General features: G+C 51.3%; 1 protein-coding gene across 2 annotated transcripts; it reads right to left on the bottom strand.

Annotated features, from left to right (window-relative positions):
- Positions 1 to 447: 447 nt before the first annotated feature.
- Positions 448 to 15784, bottom strand: LOC114773286 (golgin subfamily A member 1-like). Of its 2 annotated transcripts, XM_028965810.1 has the most exons (24): positions 15601 to 15784; positions 15031 to 15276; positions 14001 to 14094; positions 13587 to 13661; positions 12613 to 12710; positions 12491 to 12523; positions 12279 to 12407; positions 11083 to 11252; positions 10893 to 11004; positions 10596 to 10691; positions 10385 to 10510; positions 9780 to 9875; positions 9607 to 9702; positions 8816 to 8911; positions 8146 to 8298; positions 7376 to 7471; positions 3475 to 3564; positions 3250 to 3352; positions 3022 to 3149; positions 2366 to 2524; positions 1913 to 1972; positions 1476 to 1700; positions 1280 to 1366; positions 448 to 1129 (listed from the first exon to the last, which is right to left on the bottom strand). In XM_028965810.1, exons 2-24 carry the CDS (start codon positions 15172 to 15174, stop codon positions 1049 to 1051), a joined length of 2547 nt encoding a protein of 848 aa, XP_028821643.1. In that variant the 5' UTR covers positions 15175 to 15276; positions 15601 to 15784; the 3' UTR covers positions 448 to 1048. The 2 variants fall into 2 exon arrangements, with proteins under 2 accessions (XP_028821643.1, XP_028821644.1); XM_028965811.1 differs by lacking the exon at positions 13587 to 13661.
- Between the last annotated feature and the right edge of the window lie 185 nt (positions 15785 to 15969).

The following is a 15969-nucleotide window of genomic DNA, read 5'->3' as shown; positions in this document are numbered from 1 at the left end:
GTGACTGTATGTGCTGAAGCGTCTGTTTGGACCACGTCCCTGCGTGAGGAGAACGGTTGTGGTCATTAATCCTGCCTTCTTTCCGAGGCCTGTGCGGTCGGAGGTGTAGGTCCCATCGTCCACGTCCTCACTGCGAGGACGAGCGTCTGAGGGGCCGGGGCGGGGCCGTCTTCAACTCTCCACCCTGGGAGACGATGCACGAATCTGACGAGCGGGATTTTTAAATGAACGTTCTGTATTTAATCCGGGTTTGGATGGAACGTGCCGTCAGGAGGGCGTGGCTCTATACCGAGTAGTACTGAGGCCGCCAGGGAGGGCGGAGCCGCCGTGAAGTGCCTGGTGCAATAAAAACCATCAACGCTCGCCTGCCTAATTACGGCAGAAGACGGCTTTATTAGGATAAACTAGAATAAATTGTATTTATTAAAAAAACAAAAAAAACACCTCAAGCATTCAAAATAGCAACTTTAATCAAACCCGGAGGAATCAGAGGTCCTCTACAGACCTGTCGACTGATGATTGACCGGCGCCAAATCGAACCGAAGAGAGGAGACGTTCTACCGCAGTGGCAGCCGAGAATTAAAATAATCACGGAGCAGAAGGACGATTAAAAAGTGCGGGAAGGAGGACGAGTCCTCGTTTAAAAAATACTGAACTGTCCCCGGTACAAAGACCATTTTTACAGGATGTTGCTCCGACCTCCTGGGAACCACAGGCCGGATGTGAGGAGGGCGGGGCTTAAAGGACCCAACGTCGTCCCGAGGCATGCAGCGTTCCTGATAAATACTCGTCATTCCGTTTTTCCAAATGGGGTCGTTTCACTCACACACACACACACACACACAGTCCTGGTGACGGTGTGTAAAATACTGGCTCCGCCTCTGGGACCCGCCGATGCTCGTGTACAGCTCTTCATATATCAACAGTTGACTTGCAGAAGCGGCGCGAGGAGGAAACGCTCCCGCCGCACTCTTGTGCAGGTTGTCATGAGAAGAACAGGAACGTTCTGCGGGGCGCGGAACCGGCCCGGTGGGCGTCGGCCCCTCGCTCAGCTCCAGTGGTCGGTCGCTCCTGAGATGGACGGCCGGGCGATGCCCTTGGGGGCCGGCTTCGATCCAAACCACGACATCTGAGGGCCGAGAGGACACGGGGGAACCTTTTAACACGCAACGTTCTTTTACCAAAACCCACAAAAGTCAAATTTACCAAAGTAAAATAATAGAAACTTTTGAGCCGTTTCTTCCCCCAAGTTCCGGTTCACCAACGTCTCTCCACCCACCTTGTACTCCAGCGTCTGCTTCAGCAGGTCCTCCTCTTCGCGGGTGAAGCGCAGCAGCACGGACACGGCTCTGATCAGCTGGTACGCCTGCAGCGCGGTGACAAACCGTCAAAAAAAACTACCCACCGGAGGGTGACCGTCCCACCTGCCACACTTCAGGTGGCACGGGAAGTGACATCAGCGTTTCGCTCTTTACCTCGGCTTCTCTAGAAGACATGAACTTCAGCACCACGTGTTTGAGGTACTCGAAGTTGATCTCGCGCGTGTCCGTCAGGTCGGCGCTGTTGATGACCGTGGTGTTCTGCGTGACGGGGCCGGGGCCCGGGGCGGTGGCCGCGGTGTCCTGGTTGGGTCTGTCGTCCTGCCGCTCGCCTCGGTTCTCCTGCGGCCTGCAGTCCGCCTCCGATTCCGGCTTCAGCTTCTACGAACCAGAAGACCCGGGTTCAAACCCCACTTACTACCATCGTGTCCCTGAGCAGGACACTTAACCCTGAGTGTCTCCAGGGGGAGACTGTCCCTGTAACTACTGATTGTAAGTCGCTCTGGATAAGGACGTCTGGTGAAAGCGGTAAATGAGAATGTTGCGGCGAGAACTTTGCCGGACGGACTGGGGCCTGCAGGGGGTCCACTCACCAGTTCCTTCTGCAACGTCCTCTTCAGCTCCGCCAGTCTCTGCTGCAGCTGCTTTATAGTCTGGTAACGCACACAGATACAAACAAAACTTGTTTTATTACATTTACATTTACAGCATTTATCAGACGCCCTTATCCAGAGCGACTTGCAATCAGTAGTTACAGGGACAGTCCCCCCCTGGAGCAATTTAGGGTTTAGTGTCTTGCTCAGGGACACAATGGTAGTAAGTGGGATTCAAACCCGGGTCTTCTGGATCATAGGCGAGTGTGTTACCCACTAGGCTACTACCACCCTGCCGTATTACACGCAAACGTCACAAAAACATTTTTTACATCCGGCGTGTCCATATCTGATCTTCATACCTGTACAAGTGAACTTCAATAAATCAACAACTGCTCCGTTTAGCAGCGATCCATGCAGGAATTTTACACACACACACACACACACACACACCTTGTTCTTGTCACTCAGCTGCAGCTCCAGGTCCCTGTTGACCTTCTGCAGGTGATCAAGGTCGTCGACGGTCACCGCGCCGTTCTGCTCCTCGTCACACACCTCAGAGGTCTGGAGCTGCTCGCTCAAGCTCTCCAGCTCCCCCTCCAGGTCCAACACCTGCAGTACAACACAGGGGACCCACTACGTCACATCACAACATTTACAGCAATTAAGGACATTGACGAGGATTAAAAGAAAAAGAGACAAACTAGTATACATTTCCAGCATTTACCAGACGTCCTTATCCAGAGCGACTTACAACCAGTAGTTACAGGGACAGTCCCCCCCTGGACACACTCAGGGTTAAGTGTCCTGCTCAGGGACACGATGGTAGTAAGTGGGGTTTGAACCTGGGTCTTCTGGTTCATAGGCGAATGTGTTACCCGCTAGCTAATATATATTGGGTGGTAACCCTGAGTGTCTCCAGGGGGGGACTGTCCCTGTAACTACTGATTGTAAGTCGCTCTGGATAAGGGCGTCTGGTAAATGATTGACATTAAATGCTTTAATGTCAATCACACCCGTTCGGCTCATACGGGGCCGAATCATACGAACTATGAGCAACGTTATTCGAGGGAAATCTCCCAGCAGGCAGTGCGGCGTGTGAACCTGACCCTCGACTGGCAGGAGTCCAGCTGCTCGGTCTGGGAGACGACCTCCTGGCGGAGAGAGGACATCACCTGCTCCCGGTCCGCGGCGTCGGCTTTCAACTGGTCCACATCGCCACGTGCTGCCTGCAGCACTAGGAAACACACACATACACACACACACACAGTGTTTACACACAACACTGTACGAGCACACGTTTATTTCCGAAGACACACCACAGGTCAGGTCCACACCTTCTTTCAGGACCTGGATCTCCGTGTGTTTTGCCTGCAGCTGATCAGAAAGCTTGGACGCGTCCTCCTGCAGAACCTGCTGGGTGGTGAACATCTCGCCCACCTACCAGAAGACGAAATGGTCTTTGCTGATTGAGACGCTGTTTGTTATGCGTGTGATATTTAACGATTTTGTCACATTTTATTTGTCTTTTTTGAAAACTCGATCGATCAATAAACCCAGACCTGTATCTGGAGCTCCTCCTTCTGTCTGCGGGTGTCTTCCAGGGCTTTGGCGATCTCCACACTCACAGTCTGCCTGCTGCTCAGCTCCGCCTGGCGGGGGGAGGGAGCGCAATACGGAAAGTCAACTTCCAGCCGGCGGACGAAGCAGCGGGCGGATTGAACGTGTGAGTGTGTGTGAGCGAGTGTGTGTGTGTGTGTGAGAGAGAGAGAGTGTGTGTGTGTGGTGAGAGAGTGTATGTGAGTGTGTGTTTGTGAGAGTGTATGTGTGTGTGTGAGAGAGTGTGTGTGTGTGTGTGTTGTGTTTGTGAGAGGTGTGTGTGAGTGTGTGTTTGTGAGCGTGTGTGTGGTGTGTTGTGAGAGTGTATGTGATCGGTGTATGTGAGTGTGTGAGAGCGTGCGTGTGTGTGTGTGAGAGAGAGAGTGGTGGTGTGGTGTGGTGTGTGTGTTTGTGAGAGTGTATGTGAGTGTGTGAGAGAGTGTATGTGTGTGTGAGAGAGTGTATGTGTGTGTGTGAGAGAGTGTGTGTGAGTGTGTGTTTGTGAGAGTGTGTGTGAGTGTGTGTTTGTGAGAGTGTGTGTGAGTGTGTGTTTGTGAGAGTGTGTGTGAGTGTGTTTGTGAGAGTGTGTGTGAGTGTGTGTGTTGTGAGAGTGTATGTGAGTGTGTGAGAGAGTGCGTGTGTGTGTGTGAGAGAGAGAGTGTGTGTGTGTGTGAGTGTGTGTGAGAGAGTGTATGTGAGTGTGTGTTTGTGAGAGTCTATGTGAGTGTGTGTTTGTGAGAGTGTATGTGAGTGTGTGTTTGTGAGAGTGTGTGTGAGTGTGTGTTTGTGAGAGTGTGTGTGAGTGTGTGTTTGTGAGAGTGTGTGTGAGTGTGTTTGTGAGAGTGTATGTGAGTGTGTGAGAGAGTGCGTGTGTGTGTGTGTGAGAGAGAGAGTGTGTGTGTGTGTGAGTGAGAGAGTGTATGTGAGTGTGTGTGAGAGTGTATGTGAGTGTGTGAGAGAGTGTATGTGTGTGTGTGAGAGAGTGTATGTGTGTTTGTGAGAGTATGTGTGAGTGTGTGTTTGTGAGAGTGTGTGTGAGTGTGTGTTTGTGAGAGTGTGTGTGAGTGTGTGTTTGTGAGAGTGTGTGTGAGTGTGTTGTGAGAGTGTGTGAGTGTGTGTGTTTGTGAGAGTGTATGTGAGTGTGTGAGAGAGTGCGTGTGTGTGTGTGAGAGAGTGTATGTGAGTGTGTGTTTGTGAGAGTGTATGTGAGTGTGTGAGAGAGTGTATGTGTGTGTGTGAGAGAGTGTATGTGTGTGTGTGAGAGAGTGTATGTGTGTGTGTGTTTGTGAGAGTGTGTGTGAGTGTGTGTTTGTGAGAGTGTGTGTGAGTGTGTGTGTTTGTGAGAGTGTGTGTGAGTGTGTTGTGAGAGTGTGTGTGAGTGTGTTTGTGAGAGTGTGTGTGAGTGTGTGTTTGTGAGAGTGTATGTGAGTGTGTGTTTGTGAGAGTGTATGTGAGTGTGTGTTTGTGAGAGTGTATGTGAGTGTGTGTTTGTGAGAGTGTATGTGAGTGTGTGAGAGAGTGCGTGTGTGTGTGTGTTTGTGAGAGTGTGTGTGAGTGTGTGTTTGTGAGAGGGTGTGTGAGTGTGGTTGGGAGAGTGTGTGGGAGTGTGGTGTTGTGTGAGAGTGTGGGAGTGTGTGTTTGTGAGAGTGTATGTGAGTGTGTGTTTGTGAGAGGGAGTGAGGTGGTGTTTGTGAGAGTGTATGTGAGTGTGTGAGAGAGTGCGTGTGTGTGTGTTTGTGAGAGTGTATGTGAGTGTGTGAGAGAGTGCGTGTGTGTGTGTGAGAGAGTGTGTGTGTGAGTGTGTGAGAGAGTGTGAGTGTGTGAGAGAGTGTGAGTGTGTGAGAGAGTGTGAGTGTGTGTTTGTGAGAGTGTGTGTGAGAGTGTTTGAGAGTGTGTATGTGAGTGTGTGTTTGTGAGAGTGTATGTGAGTGTGTGTATGTGAGTGTGTGTATGTGAGTGTGTGATGTGAGTGTGTGAGTGTGTGTATGTGAGAGTGTGTATGTGAGTGTGTGTATGTGAGTGTGTGAGAGTGTGTGTATGTGTGAGTGTGTGTTTGTGAGAGTGTGTGTGAGTGTGTTTGTGAGAGTGTGTGTGAGTGTGTGTGTGTGAGAGGTGTGTGAGTGTTTGTGAGAGTGGAGTGGGAGGGTGTTGTTTGTGAGAGTGTATGTGAGTGGTGGAGAGAGGTGCGTGTGTTGTGTGATGAGAGAGAGGGGTGTGGGGTGTGTGAGGTGTGTGAGAGAGTGTATGTGAGTGTGTGTGTTTGTGAGAGTGTGTGTGAGTGTGTGTGTTGTGAGAGTGTATGTGGTGTGTGTTTGTGAGAGTGTGTGTGAGTGTGTGTGTTGTGAGAGTGTGTGTGAGTGTGTGTTTGTGAGAGTGTGTGTGAGTGTGTTTGTGAGAGTGTATGTGAGGTTTGTGAGTGTGTGAGAGAGTGCGTGTGTGTGTGTGAGAGAGAGAGAGTGTGTGTGTGTGTGTGAGAGAGTGTATGTGAGTGTGTGTTTGTGAGAGTGTATGTGAGTGTGTGAGAGAGTGTATGTGTGTGTGTGAGAGAGTGTATGTGTGTTTGTGAGAGTATGTGTGTGTGTGTGTTTGTGAGAGTGTGTGTGAGTGTGTGTTTGTGAGAGTGTGTGTGAGTGTGTGTTTGTGAGAGTGTGTGTGAGTGTGTTTGTGAGAGTGTGTGTGAGTGTGTGTTTGTGAGAGTGTATGTGAGTGTGTGAGAGAGTGCGTGTGTGTGAGAGAGTGTATGTGAGTGTGTGTTTGTGAGAGTGTATGTGAGTGTGTGAGAGAGTGTATGTGTGTGTGTGAGAGAGTGTATGTGTGTGTGTGAGAGAGTGTATGTGTGTGTGTGTTTGTGAGAGTGTGTGTGAGTGTGTGTTTGTGAGAGTGTGTGTGAGTGTGTTGTGAGAGTGTGTGTGAGTGTGTGTTTGTGAGAGTGTGTGTGAGTGTGTTGTGAGAGTGTGTGTGAGTGTGTGTTTGTGAGAGTGTATGTGAGTGTGTGTTTGTGAGAGTGTATGTGAGTGTGTGAGAGAGTGTATGTGTGTGTGTGTGAGAGAGTGTATGTGTGTGTGTGTGTGTGAGAGTGTGTGTGTGTGTGTGTGAGAGTGTGTGTGAGTGTGTGTTTGTGAGAGTGTGTGTGAGTGTGTGTTTGTGAGAGTGTGTGTGAGTGTGTGTTTGTGAGAGTGTATGTGAGTGTGTGTTTGTGAGAGTGTATGTGAGTGTGTGTTTGTGAGAGTGTATGTGAGTGTGTGAGAGAGTGCGTGTGTGTGTGTGTTGTGAGAGTGTATGTGAGTGTGTGAGAGAGTGCGTGTGTGTGTGTGAGAGAGTGTGTGTGTGAGTGTGTGAGAGAGTGTGAGTGTGTGAGAGAGTGTGAGTGTGTGAGAGAGTGTGAGTGTGTGTTTGTGAGAGTGTGTGTGAGAGTGTTTGAGAGTGTGTATGTGAGTGTGTGTTTGTGAGAGTGTATGTGAGTGTGTGTATGTGAGTGTGTGTATGTGAGTGTGTGTATGTGAGTGTGTGAGTGTGTGTATGTGAGAGTGTGTATGTGAGTGTGTGTATGTGAGTGTGTGAGAGTGTGTGTATGTGAGTGTGTGAGAGTGTGTGTATGTGAGTGTGTGTATGTGAGTGTGTGAGTGTGTGTATGTGAGAGTGTGTATGTGAGTGTGTGTATGTGAGTGTGTGAGAGTGTGTGTATGTGAGTGTGTGAGAGTGTGTGTATGTGAGTGTGTGAGAGTGTGTGTATGTGAGTGTGTGAGAGTGTGTGTATGTGAGTGTGTGAGAGTGTGTGTATGTGAGTGTGTGAGAGTGTGTGTATGTGAGTGTGTGAGAGTGTGTGTATGTGAGTGTGTGAGAGTGTGTGTGTGTGTGTTATACCCTGGCCTGCTCCAGCTCCTGAGCGATTGTGTGCAATCGCACTTCTGCGTCCTCTTGTCTCTGCAGCAGCTCAGTCTTCTCGTCCTCCAGCTCGGTCTGCAGGGGAGGACACGACGGGGTGAGACTCCCACAGACGCAGATTTACGTTTACAGCCTTCACCTGACGCCCTTGTCCAGAGTAGTGACAGGGACAGTCCCCCTGGGGACACTCGGGGTGTCTCCAGGTCATTTGTTAATTATTCATGACCTTTGACATCACAAGGCTTCCCGAAGAGTGAGTCTCTCTCTCTCTCTGTCTGGATATAGAAACCCAGCTGGGGTTGTAATAGGGTGTTAGTAGCCTCGGGTAGACCCGGGTTCGAATCCCACTTACTACCATTGTGTCCCTGAGCAAGACACTTAACCCTGAGTGTCTCCGGGGGGGGACTGTCCCTGTAACTACTGATTGTAAGTCGCTCTGGATAAGGGCGTCTGGTAAATGCGGTAAATGTAAAGTTGTCCATATGCTCCATAACAGTAATAACGATGAAGAACCGAGGTGAGCTCCAGAGGAGGAACAGGATCTTCTCGATGCGGCCCCACCCGAGGACGACTGCTCAGGAACACAGGGGACGGCTGCACATGATTTGGCTTCTTATTTGAAACCAAGTTCACTTTACGTGTTTGTTCTCGGCTGTGCAGTTGCTCCGGATAAAACGTAATTCCGGCAATAACGCGATGACAGAGTCAGGAAATCGGACCGATCCAGACCACGACGTTTCCCCACTCACAAGGGCCGCCTGCGACGCGGCGTTTTCCGCGTCCCGCTGTCTCCGGAGGACGCCGAGCTGCTCCTCCAGCTGGCCACAGCGCTCCAGGCCCCTCTGCCGCTGCGAGCCCACCTGCTGCTGCAGCCGCTCCCTCTCCTCCACCCAGCCCTCCTGCTGCAGGGTACAGACGGGGGGCAAAGGTCACGCTAGAAACCACAAAATGGTGACTTGTTTCAGTTTAAAGCGAAGTGATTGTCACAGCACAGTGATGACACGGTGACACGTGTCCTCTGTATTTAACCGTCACCCTTGGTGACAGTGGGCACCATGACAGGCGCCCGGGGAGCAGCGTGTGGGGACGGGACCGAGATCAAGGGGACCTCAGGGATTCGAACAGACAACCGTTCGATTACGTGGCCGCGTCCTTGACCGCTAGGCCACCGCTGCCCCATTGAAACTTCACGCGTCATACAGGGATGGACGAACGGGCAACGATTACATTTGGTCAGAGGTGCTCCCTACGGTGGCCGAGACGTGCGAATCAAATGAACCTTTTATCAACGTGCGACACTTTCACCAATTCACCAAAAAAAAAAAATGTGTACAAACACACGAAACACCTTCGCTGCTTGTAAACTTGTTTTGGTGATTTTGCTCATCTGAGTTGTGTGGGAACGGTGGCGCTACGTACCAGGGTCTGTACGTGCGCTTCGCTGTCCGCCAGCTGCCGCTCGGCGCTCCTCAGTTTCCGCGTGAACTCGTCCACCTGCTGCTCCAGGGACGAGATCTGTGGGGAGACGGGAGTAACTCTCCACACATTCACCACCACCGGGACATCTAACGCTTCAGGGGTCTTCAAATGGACCAGCAGCGTCATGATGGACACACAATGTCCACCATGACACTGGACGAAAACCTACTCTGCCCTGTCCAGGACCTACAAGCATGGACAGATGCTCTATACTACACTTTGGACTTGTCCACCTCTACAACTGTAGGACTTTTTCTCTTATTGGACAAATCATCCAATAACCAAACAAAAGGAAAAGAACAAAATATACATTACATACATACATACATAGATACTACACCAAAAAAAAAACCCTACACCCCAACCCCTAAACCCCTAAACCCCCTATCCTTTCCAGTTTAACGAAATAAAGAACATCTCGTATCCAGTGAATTGGGCTGGGAGGTTTAGAGGACGTCCAGTTCGTCGTGATTAATCTTCTCGCCAGCGAGGTTGAAAAGGCCATCGCGTCCCTCTGATGAGCAGACAACGAAGGAGGTGAGGAGGAAACCCCAAACTATGCCCCAAGTGGGTTGGGCTCTACTGTTTCCCCCAAAAATTCAGATTTTGTGCTTCATAAGAAATCAATGTTGCTGTTGTCCTTGTGTCTACTGCTGCGCTCCATTTCTATCAAAAGCAGGTGACGTCCCCGAGCAACAGGCCTCAGCTCACTGTACTTTTACTCCACCCACCTGCGCGTCTGTCCTCTCCCTGTAGGCCTTGCTGGAGTCGTCTTTGTGTCTGAGGAGCATCTGGAGCTCGGCCACGCTGCCGTTCAGTCTGGATGTCTGATAGGGCGAAGAGGCGCGTCGATTAACGCGCCACAACCCCAGCAGGACGTGCCGGAGATGAAGGTGACACCTACCTGGGCCTCCAAAGAGCTGACGGTGTCGGCGTGAGAGCTCCTCTCCTGCAGGAGCTCCACCCGAACCTCCTCCAGCCTCTGCTCCACAGAGGATTTCTGACACACATAGAAAGGCTTTAATCAGACAGGCTGGTAGTAGCCTAGCGGGTAACACACTCGCCTATGAACCAGAAGACCCAGGTTCAAATCCCACTTACTACCATCATGTCCCTGAGCAGGACACTTAACCCTGAGTGTCTCCAGGGGGGGGACTGTCCCTGTAACTACAGACTAAGTCGCTCTGGATAAGGGCGTCTGGTAAATGCCGTAAATGTAAATGGAGTGTGTGTGAGTGTGTGTGTGTGTGAGACACGGTGACATGTGCCCTCTGCATTTAACCATCACCCTGGTGAGCAGCCACCTTGGTGGTTCGGGGACTCGAACTGGCAACCTTACGATTACGGGTCCGTTTCCTTTCCCGCTAGGACACCAATGGCCTCCAGGAGCGCGAGTGTCCTTCACACCGCAACCAACCACAGTGCTGCCAAAGGTCCTTCTGGGATTCCGTGTCCCATCCACCAGTCCCTGCTGCACTAATGTGTGGGTATGTGTGGGTGTGGTCTAACCTCCTTCAGCAGCTCCTGCAGGTGCTCGTCCTGCGACAGGTTCCCCTCCAGTCGTCTCTCCAGAGAAGAAACCTTCTCCTGCAGCTCGGACAGCACACACTCCCTCTCCTCCTCCCTCACCGCCGCCTGCCGTGAAGAGGAACGTACATGACAATGCCGCGTGCGTGTGTGTGTGTGTGTGTGTGAGAGAATCGAAGAGAAAGACGCACACCTTTTGTTTGTGTTGTTCATGCTCCAACTGGAGCTCCTCATGCTCTGTTTGCAGGGAGTTCAGAGAGGATTCCAGGTCCTGGGCTTTTTTCTGCGACTAAACATACACACTTCAGCACACCACAGACCACAAATCTCATGAGTTTTGTCGCTACGTTTATGTTATGGAGATATGACCATCAACCTGCTGTATCCGCTGGACTTTGATCACAGTGGCTTATGGTTCTAACAGTTTGAACTTTGAGACATCAGATATGGCTCTTGTGCAGCTTCAGGGATCTTCGGTAGTCCAACTGACCTGCTGAAAGTCCTCAGACACCTGCTGGATGAGCTCCTGAAGGTCCCGGCTCCTGGCCTCCAGCTCGCCGACCTTCTGCTCAGACTGGTCCCTTACACGCAGCAGATCCTGCCTGCCGGCACAGCAAGGCGGTGACACACCCACACACATACACTCAATACCCAGGAGTGGAGAAGGTGGAGAACCTCACCTCTCAGCCTGCAGCTGCTCATTGATCCTGCAGTTTTCCTGATGCTCTCCATCGAGCCTGTGCAGCTTGGCCTGGGCTTCAGCCAGCGAGCTCCTGGCCGTCTGGAGCTGCCCTTCCTTCTGCTGGAGCTCACGCTCTCGCTGGCCCAGCTGCTCCTCTCTCCTTAACAGCTGCAGGAAATATCAAGTCCAGTTGTGGACAACATCCCTGCACACTGGCCAACACTTCAATTCACGATTCAGTTCATGTGCAGACTACAGACAAAACCACTTCTACCAAAACCTGCAATACCACGCCTGACCACTAGGTCTCAGTGTGACTGCTATGTACAGATAGGACTGGGAAAATAGGAGAACAAGTGATCCACACCCCACAAGATCACTTATATAGATCTATTATTATGGCCCGGCGATATGATAACAGATCCCATAATGCAGTGCGCACTTTCCTGGCAAACTGAGCTTCAATGGCGCTTCCGTGGGGGTTCCACAGGACTCCATGCGGGGTCCTCTTTTATTGTCATTATACCAACTTCCTCTTGTAACTGAGCTATTTTTCGAAAACCTTTCATTTCTATGCAGATGACGGTCAAGTGTAACATGCGGTGCTCTATCCAACCTCTTCTCCACTGTCTGACTGATGTCAAGAGGTGGATGACCTTAAATGGTGGCCTGCCGGTTAAGGAAGCGGCCCTGTAATCAGAAGGTTGCCAGTTCGAATCCCGATCTGAGCAAAGCACCGTCCCCACACACTGCTCCCCGGGCGCCTGTCATGGCTGCCCACTGCTCACTCAGGTGTCAATCTCTGTTTTAAAATTCTTATATTTGGTTTTAAATGACTGAATGGCTCGGCTCCAGCCCATTTGTCAGACTTACACCTACTCCTACACCTACACTCCACCCCGTTCTCTCAGGTTTGTTGCCTTTGCAGTGGGCGCCTCACGAATGACCCGCCAATCAGCGTCAGGCAGGCGCCGTCAATCACTGGCTTTTAACCCGACCTTTTGTTTAAATTGCTGCATGTTCTCTCTTTATTTTTACTGAACCTTCTGTTCCTGTGGGTCCTGTCCCTTGTAAATTAAAAATTTAATTTTAACGTACAGCACTTCGGTCAGCTCCATTGTTGTTTTAAAGTGCTTTATAAATAAACACAGTATGGTATGATTGATTATTGTAACTTGGGTTCGAGGGGCTCACCATGTGTTTGACTTTTGCAAGCTCCTGCTGCTGGAAGCCCTCCAGCTCGTCCAGATCGTCCCTCTTCTGGAACAAACTCAAGCTCTGCTCCGTCATTTCAGCGAGCCGCGCAGACAGAGACGCCTTCTCCTGAGGAGGGAGAAGCAGCAGCTTCTACCAAATACACATAACGCTAAAATGCGCCGTGGTGCTGCTGCCGTAGATGAAGTTACCTGTTCCAGCGAGGCCATTTTCTCCATCCACTCCTACACACACGAAAGAAACTTCAGCGTTACGACGGAGTGGCACAAGCCCGACCTACCGGCAGATGCTGCAGACCCCGTCCACGCCTCACCTGGTCTTTCTTGTCCAGGGCTAAGGCCATGCCCTCAGCCATCTTGGCTCTGTTAGACTGGTAGGCCTCGTTCTGTTCCTGCAGCTTCCTCATGGATGCTGGGTAGAGACGGCACGTGTAAGACCGCTCCACCGCACCATTTACATTTACAGCATTTACCAGAGGCCCTTATCCAGACAGGGACAGTCCCCCCACCCTGGAGACACTCAGGGTTAAGTGTCCTGCTCAGGGACACGATGGTAGTAAGTGGGGTTTGAACCTGGGTCTTCTGGTTCGTAGGCGAGTGTGTAAGACACTAGGCCACTACCACCCTGTCTCGGCATTTATAACCGACACCCAACGTTCCAGGCTGTATAAAAACATGATGTTCCACAGGAGATAAAGGGGTAACTGAACAGAGAACAAAACGACTCCAACCCTGGAGAGATCCTACAGGAGCGTCGTGGTGGACCGTATTTTAAGCTCCATCGGATTACGAACAGCTTGTTAGAAAAGGTAACAAGTAGTGACACGGGCTGATACCCCCACACATTAAGCCAATACTCCGTCAGTAACTATCACCAGCTCTGTCCAGGAAACAGGGATGGGATTCGTTCGGCTTCAACCCTCCTGTTAAGCTGGGCGTCGTTTCTGACCCCATTTTCACCTCAGAAATGCGCCATGTCTACCGGAGCTTTTCCAGAAGATGATGCAAGTCCAAAATGAAGGTCAGTGTTTTAACAACTTGAGTATTCACTATGGATCATGTGTTTTTTTATTATTTAAGACAACAGGAGAGTTCGTCTGCACTCCACTCTTCCGTGGCGGAGCAGCCACGCAGAACTCGGCCCATCCCTGTAAAATGGTGCCATGGCAGGGTGCGAGTTGTGGGCGGGATGGAAGGAGGAGGGAGGGGGGGCGGGGTAAATGCAAATGAGATCGAGGGAGCGAGGGGGGGGGGGGGACGGGAGGTGGAAACGGGAGGAGGTACGTACAATCCTGATGCTTTTCTAACGCAACCTCAAGCTTGTCCTTGGTCTTCTGCAGTAGCCGAAGCTGTTCTGCGTAGTCTAAGGGTGGGGAAGGGAGGGTGGAGTGTCAGGGTGGGCCCATACCACACACACACACACACAAAACACACACACACACACACACACACACAAAGTGAAAGTTGACACGAAAGGAGGAAGGACAAACACAGGAGAAAACAAAGGGACACATGAATTGAGTAGATAAATAAATGGAGGGGAGTAACAATGACGTTTTATTTTTTAAGAGGCTGCATTTTCCTGAACCCGTTCAGAGCACAGTGATGGACGTTTCTGTCCTTTAAAATAATAGAAGTGTGGATTTCACTTGGACCAATCAGCAGCCAGGAGGGGGTGGAGGGGGCGTGGCTGTTCTGTTACCTGAGAGTTTGGCCTCCAGCTTGCGAATCTGATCGTTCCTCCGCAGGATCTGTGAGGAGAGATCATCTCCTCTCGAGCTGCTGCCATCTGAGGCCTACACACACACACACACACACACACAGAGAGACTCATTTATAAAACCAAACTAACCGACTAGTCAAAGTAAATTAATCAATTATCAAAACAATTGCCCTAATCAGTACAAACACACAGTGTTGTCAGATGAATGAATCAATTCATCATCATCATAATCACTGTAGGCGACTAATCGAACATAATCGGAAGTGTCCACTAGGCTACTAGCGCCCTAAATACGAACAGTTATGGTTGGAGTGGTAGAAGCCTAGCAGCTAACTCACCTACGAACCAGCAGGCCCGGGTTCAAACCCCACCTACTACCACCGTGGGCCCTGGGTGTGTCCAGGGGGACTGTCCCCGTCTGGGTAAGGCCGTAAATGGAAGTAATCGATACTGAAGAAGCCTTACTGAGGGAAATCGACGCGAGAGGAAATGATTATGCGGCATTAATACGAAGAGGTGATTTTACGTAAGCGATTCAGAACCAAGCTGCTGGTACGAGCCTCCAGTCCAACAGCAGGTTCAATAATTCAGATACCACAGGTAACCGGAACCTTGCAGCCTGCCGGAGGTCGGATCCACTTTCCTGACGGGCCGAATCTTCTCGTATATGAATTATTTGAGAAGTGTGTGCGCGCGTGTTTGTGCTGGTGAGAAGGTGTGTTCTTGTTGGTACGGTAAACTGAGCGCCGAGGTTCTGGTTACTCTGGTTTCGTGACATCCTCGCTCAGACCAGGATCGGGCTTTTCCTCCAGATATTCCTGGTTTATACACCGTACACGATAACCAGCGTAAAACCAGAGTAAATATTACCACAACGCCGGTACTGTTATCTGCGGTGCAACGTCCGTATTTATCAGTCTGTGCTTACGGATATGCCGACATTGCGGTATTATGGGGGACCTTCTTCTGCTCGTGGATTTGTGTGGGTGTCACGGGTGGCGAGACTCACGAAATCGTCCCCCGAATCCGCGCCCACGGACGTGATGGACTCCTTGCTCATGGAGCGCGGCATCCGTCCGCCGGTGCGGGGAGTGCTGGTGCTGGTGGTGCTGGCCGCTTCTTCTGCGATCTTCTTCTTCAGCTTGGCGAACATCTCTCAGCAGCAGCGTGCCGGGGTCGGCCCGGGCCGAGGTCCAGCTTAAAGTCCCTCCGTCCTGCCCTCGAAGTCCCCCCGTCCTGCCATCGTCCCCGTCACCTTCATCAGAACAGAATCACCTGGTGCGGACTGCGCGGACATTACACCTTATCTACGTCATTACACAGCAACAAAACACGCTGGTGACGTCACGTTCATCAGGAGGAGGAGGAGAGATGTCGTCATCATCATCATCACAACAACACAGACAGAGAGACAGACAGACAGGTGACCTTATCGTCACGTCACCCATCAGCGGACTTGGTGCAACGTCACCAGGCGGTGGAGGCGTTACCGTCAACCGACAAGAACCGAGCCCGCCTCGGCGCTGCCGCGGAGCTAATCAGGCTAATCGGCGGCGGAGGCTAGTGGCGTGGCCCCTACCGTGAGAGCTCCGGGGCGGGCGAGAGTGGCGCCGTCCGCGGCCCTCCGACGCGCTACGACCGCGCAGAACTCTCCCACGGTCCCGGCGGACCCGCGTGTCCGCGCTTCGTTGCCTTTTCCGCGGCCAAGCGCGGCACTTCACCAACTTCCGCACGTCACCTCCGCGTTCACAGCCGACTGGTGACGTAGCAGGAACCGCGGTGACGTGGCGGCCTGCGGGATGCTGATTGGTCAGTGGGGGCGGGGGCGGGGCTGAAGCCTGAATGGGCGAAATCAGAGCGTCTATCTATCTATCTATCTATCTATCTATCTATCTATCTATCTATCTATCTATCTATCTATCTATCTATCTATATATATATATATATA

Source organism: Denticeps clupeoides, unplaced genomic scaffold (genome assembly GCF_900700375.1).
Source record: "Denticeps clupeoides unplaced genomic scaffold, fDenClu1.1, whole genome shotgun sequence".
NCBI lineage: Eukaryota > Metazoa > Chordata > Actinopteri > Clupeiformes > Denticipitidae > Denticeps > Denticeps clupeoides.
Note: the sequence above shows the minus strand (reverse complement) of the source record. Positions and strands in the feature narration are given on the sequence as shown.

Bases quoted from the DNA above. Each gene is read 5' to 3' on its own strand.
- LOC114773286 (XM_028965810.1), bottom strand. From the start codon at position 15,174: ATGTTCGCCAAGCTGAAGAAGAAGATCGCAGAAGAAGCGGCCAGCACC. The intron at 8,299-8,815 runs GTACGTAGCGCC...TGTACCCTGCAG, and splicing joins AAGCGCACGTACAGACCCTG to CAGGAGGGCTGGGTGGAGGA. The intron at 1,973-2,365 runs GTGTGTGTGTGT...GTGCGTTACCAG, and splicing joins AGCTGAGTGACAAGAACAAG to ACTATAAAGCAGCTGCAGCA.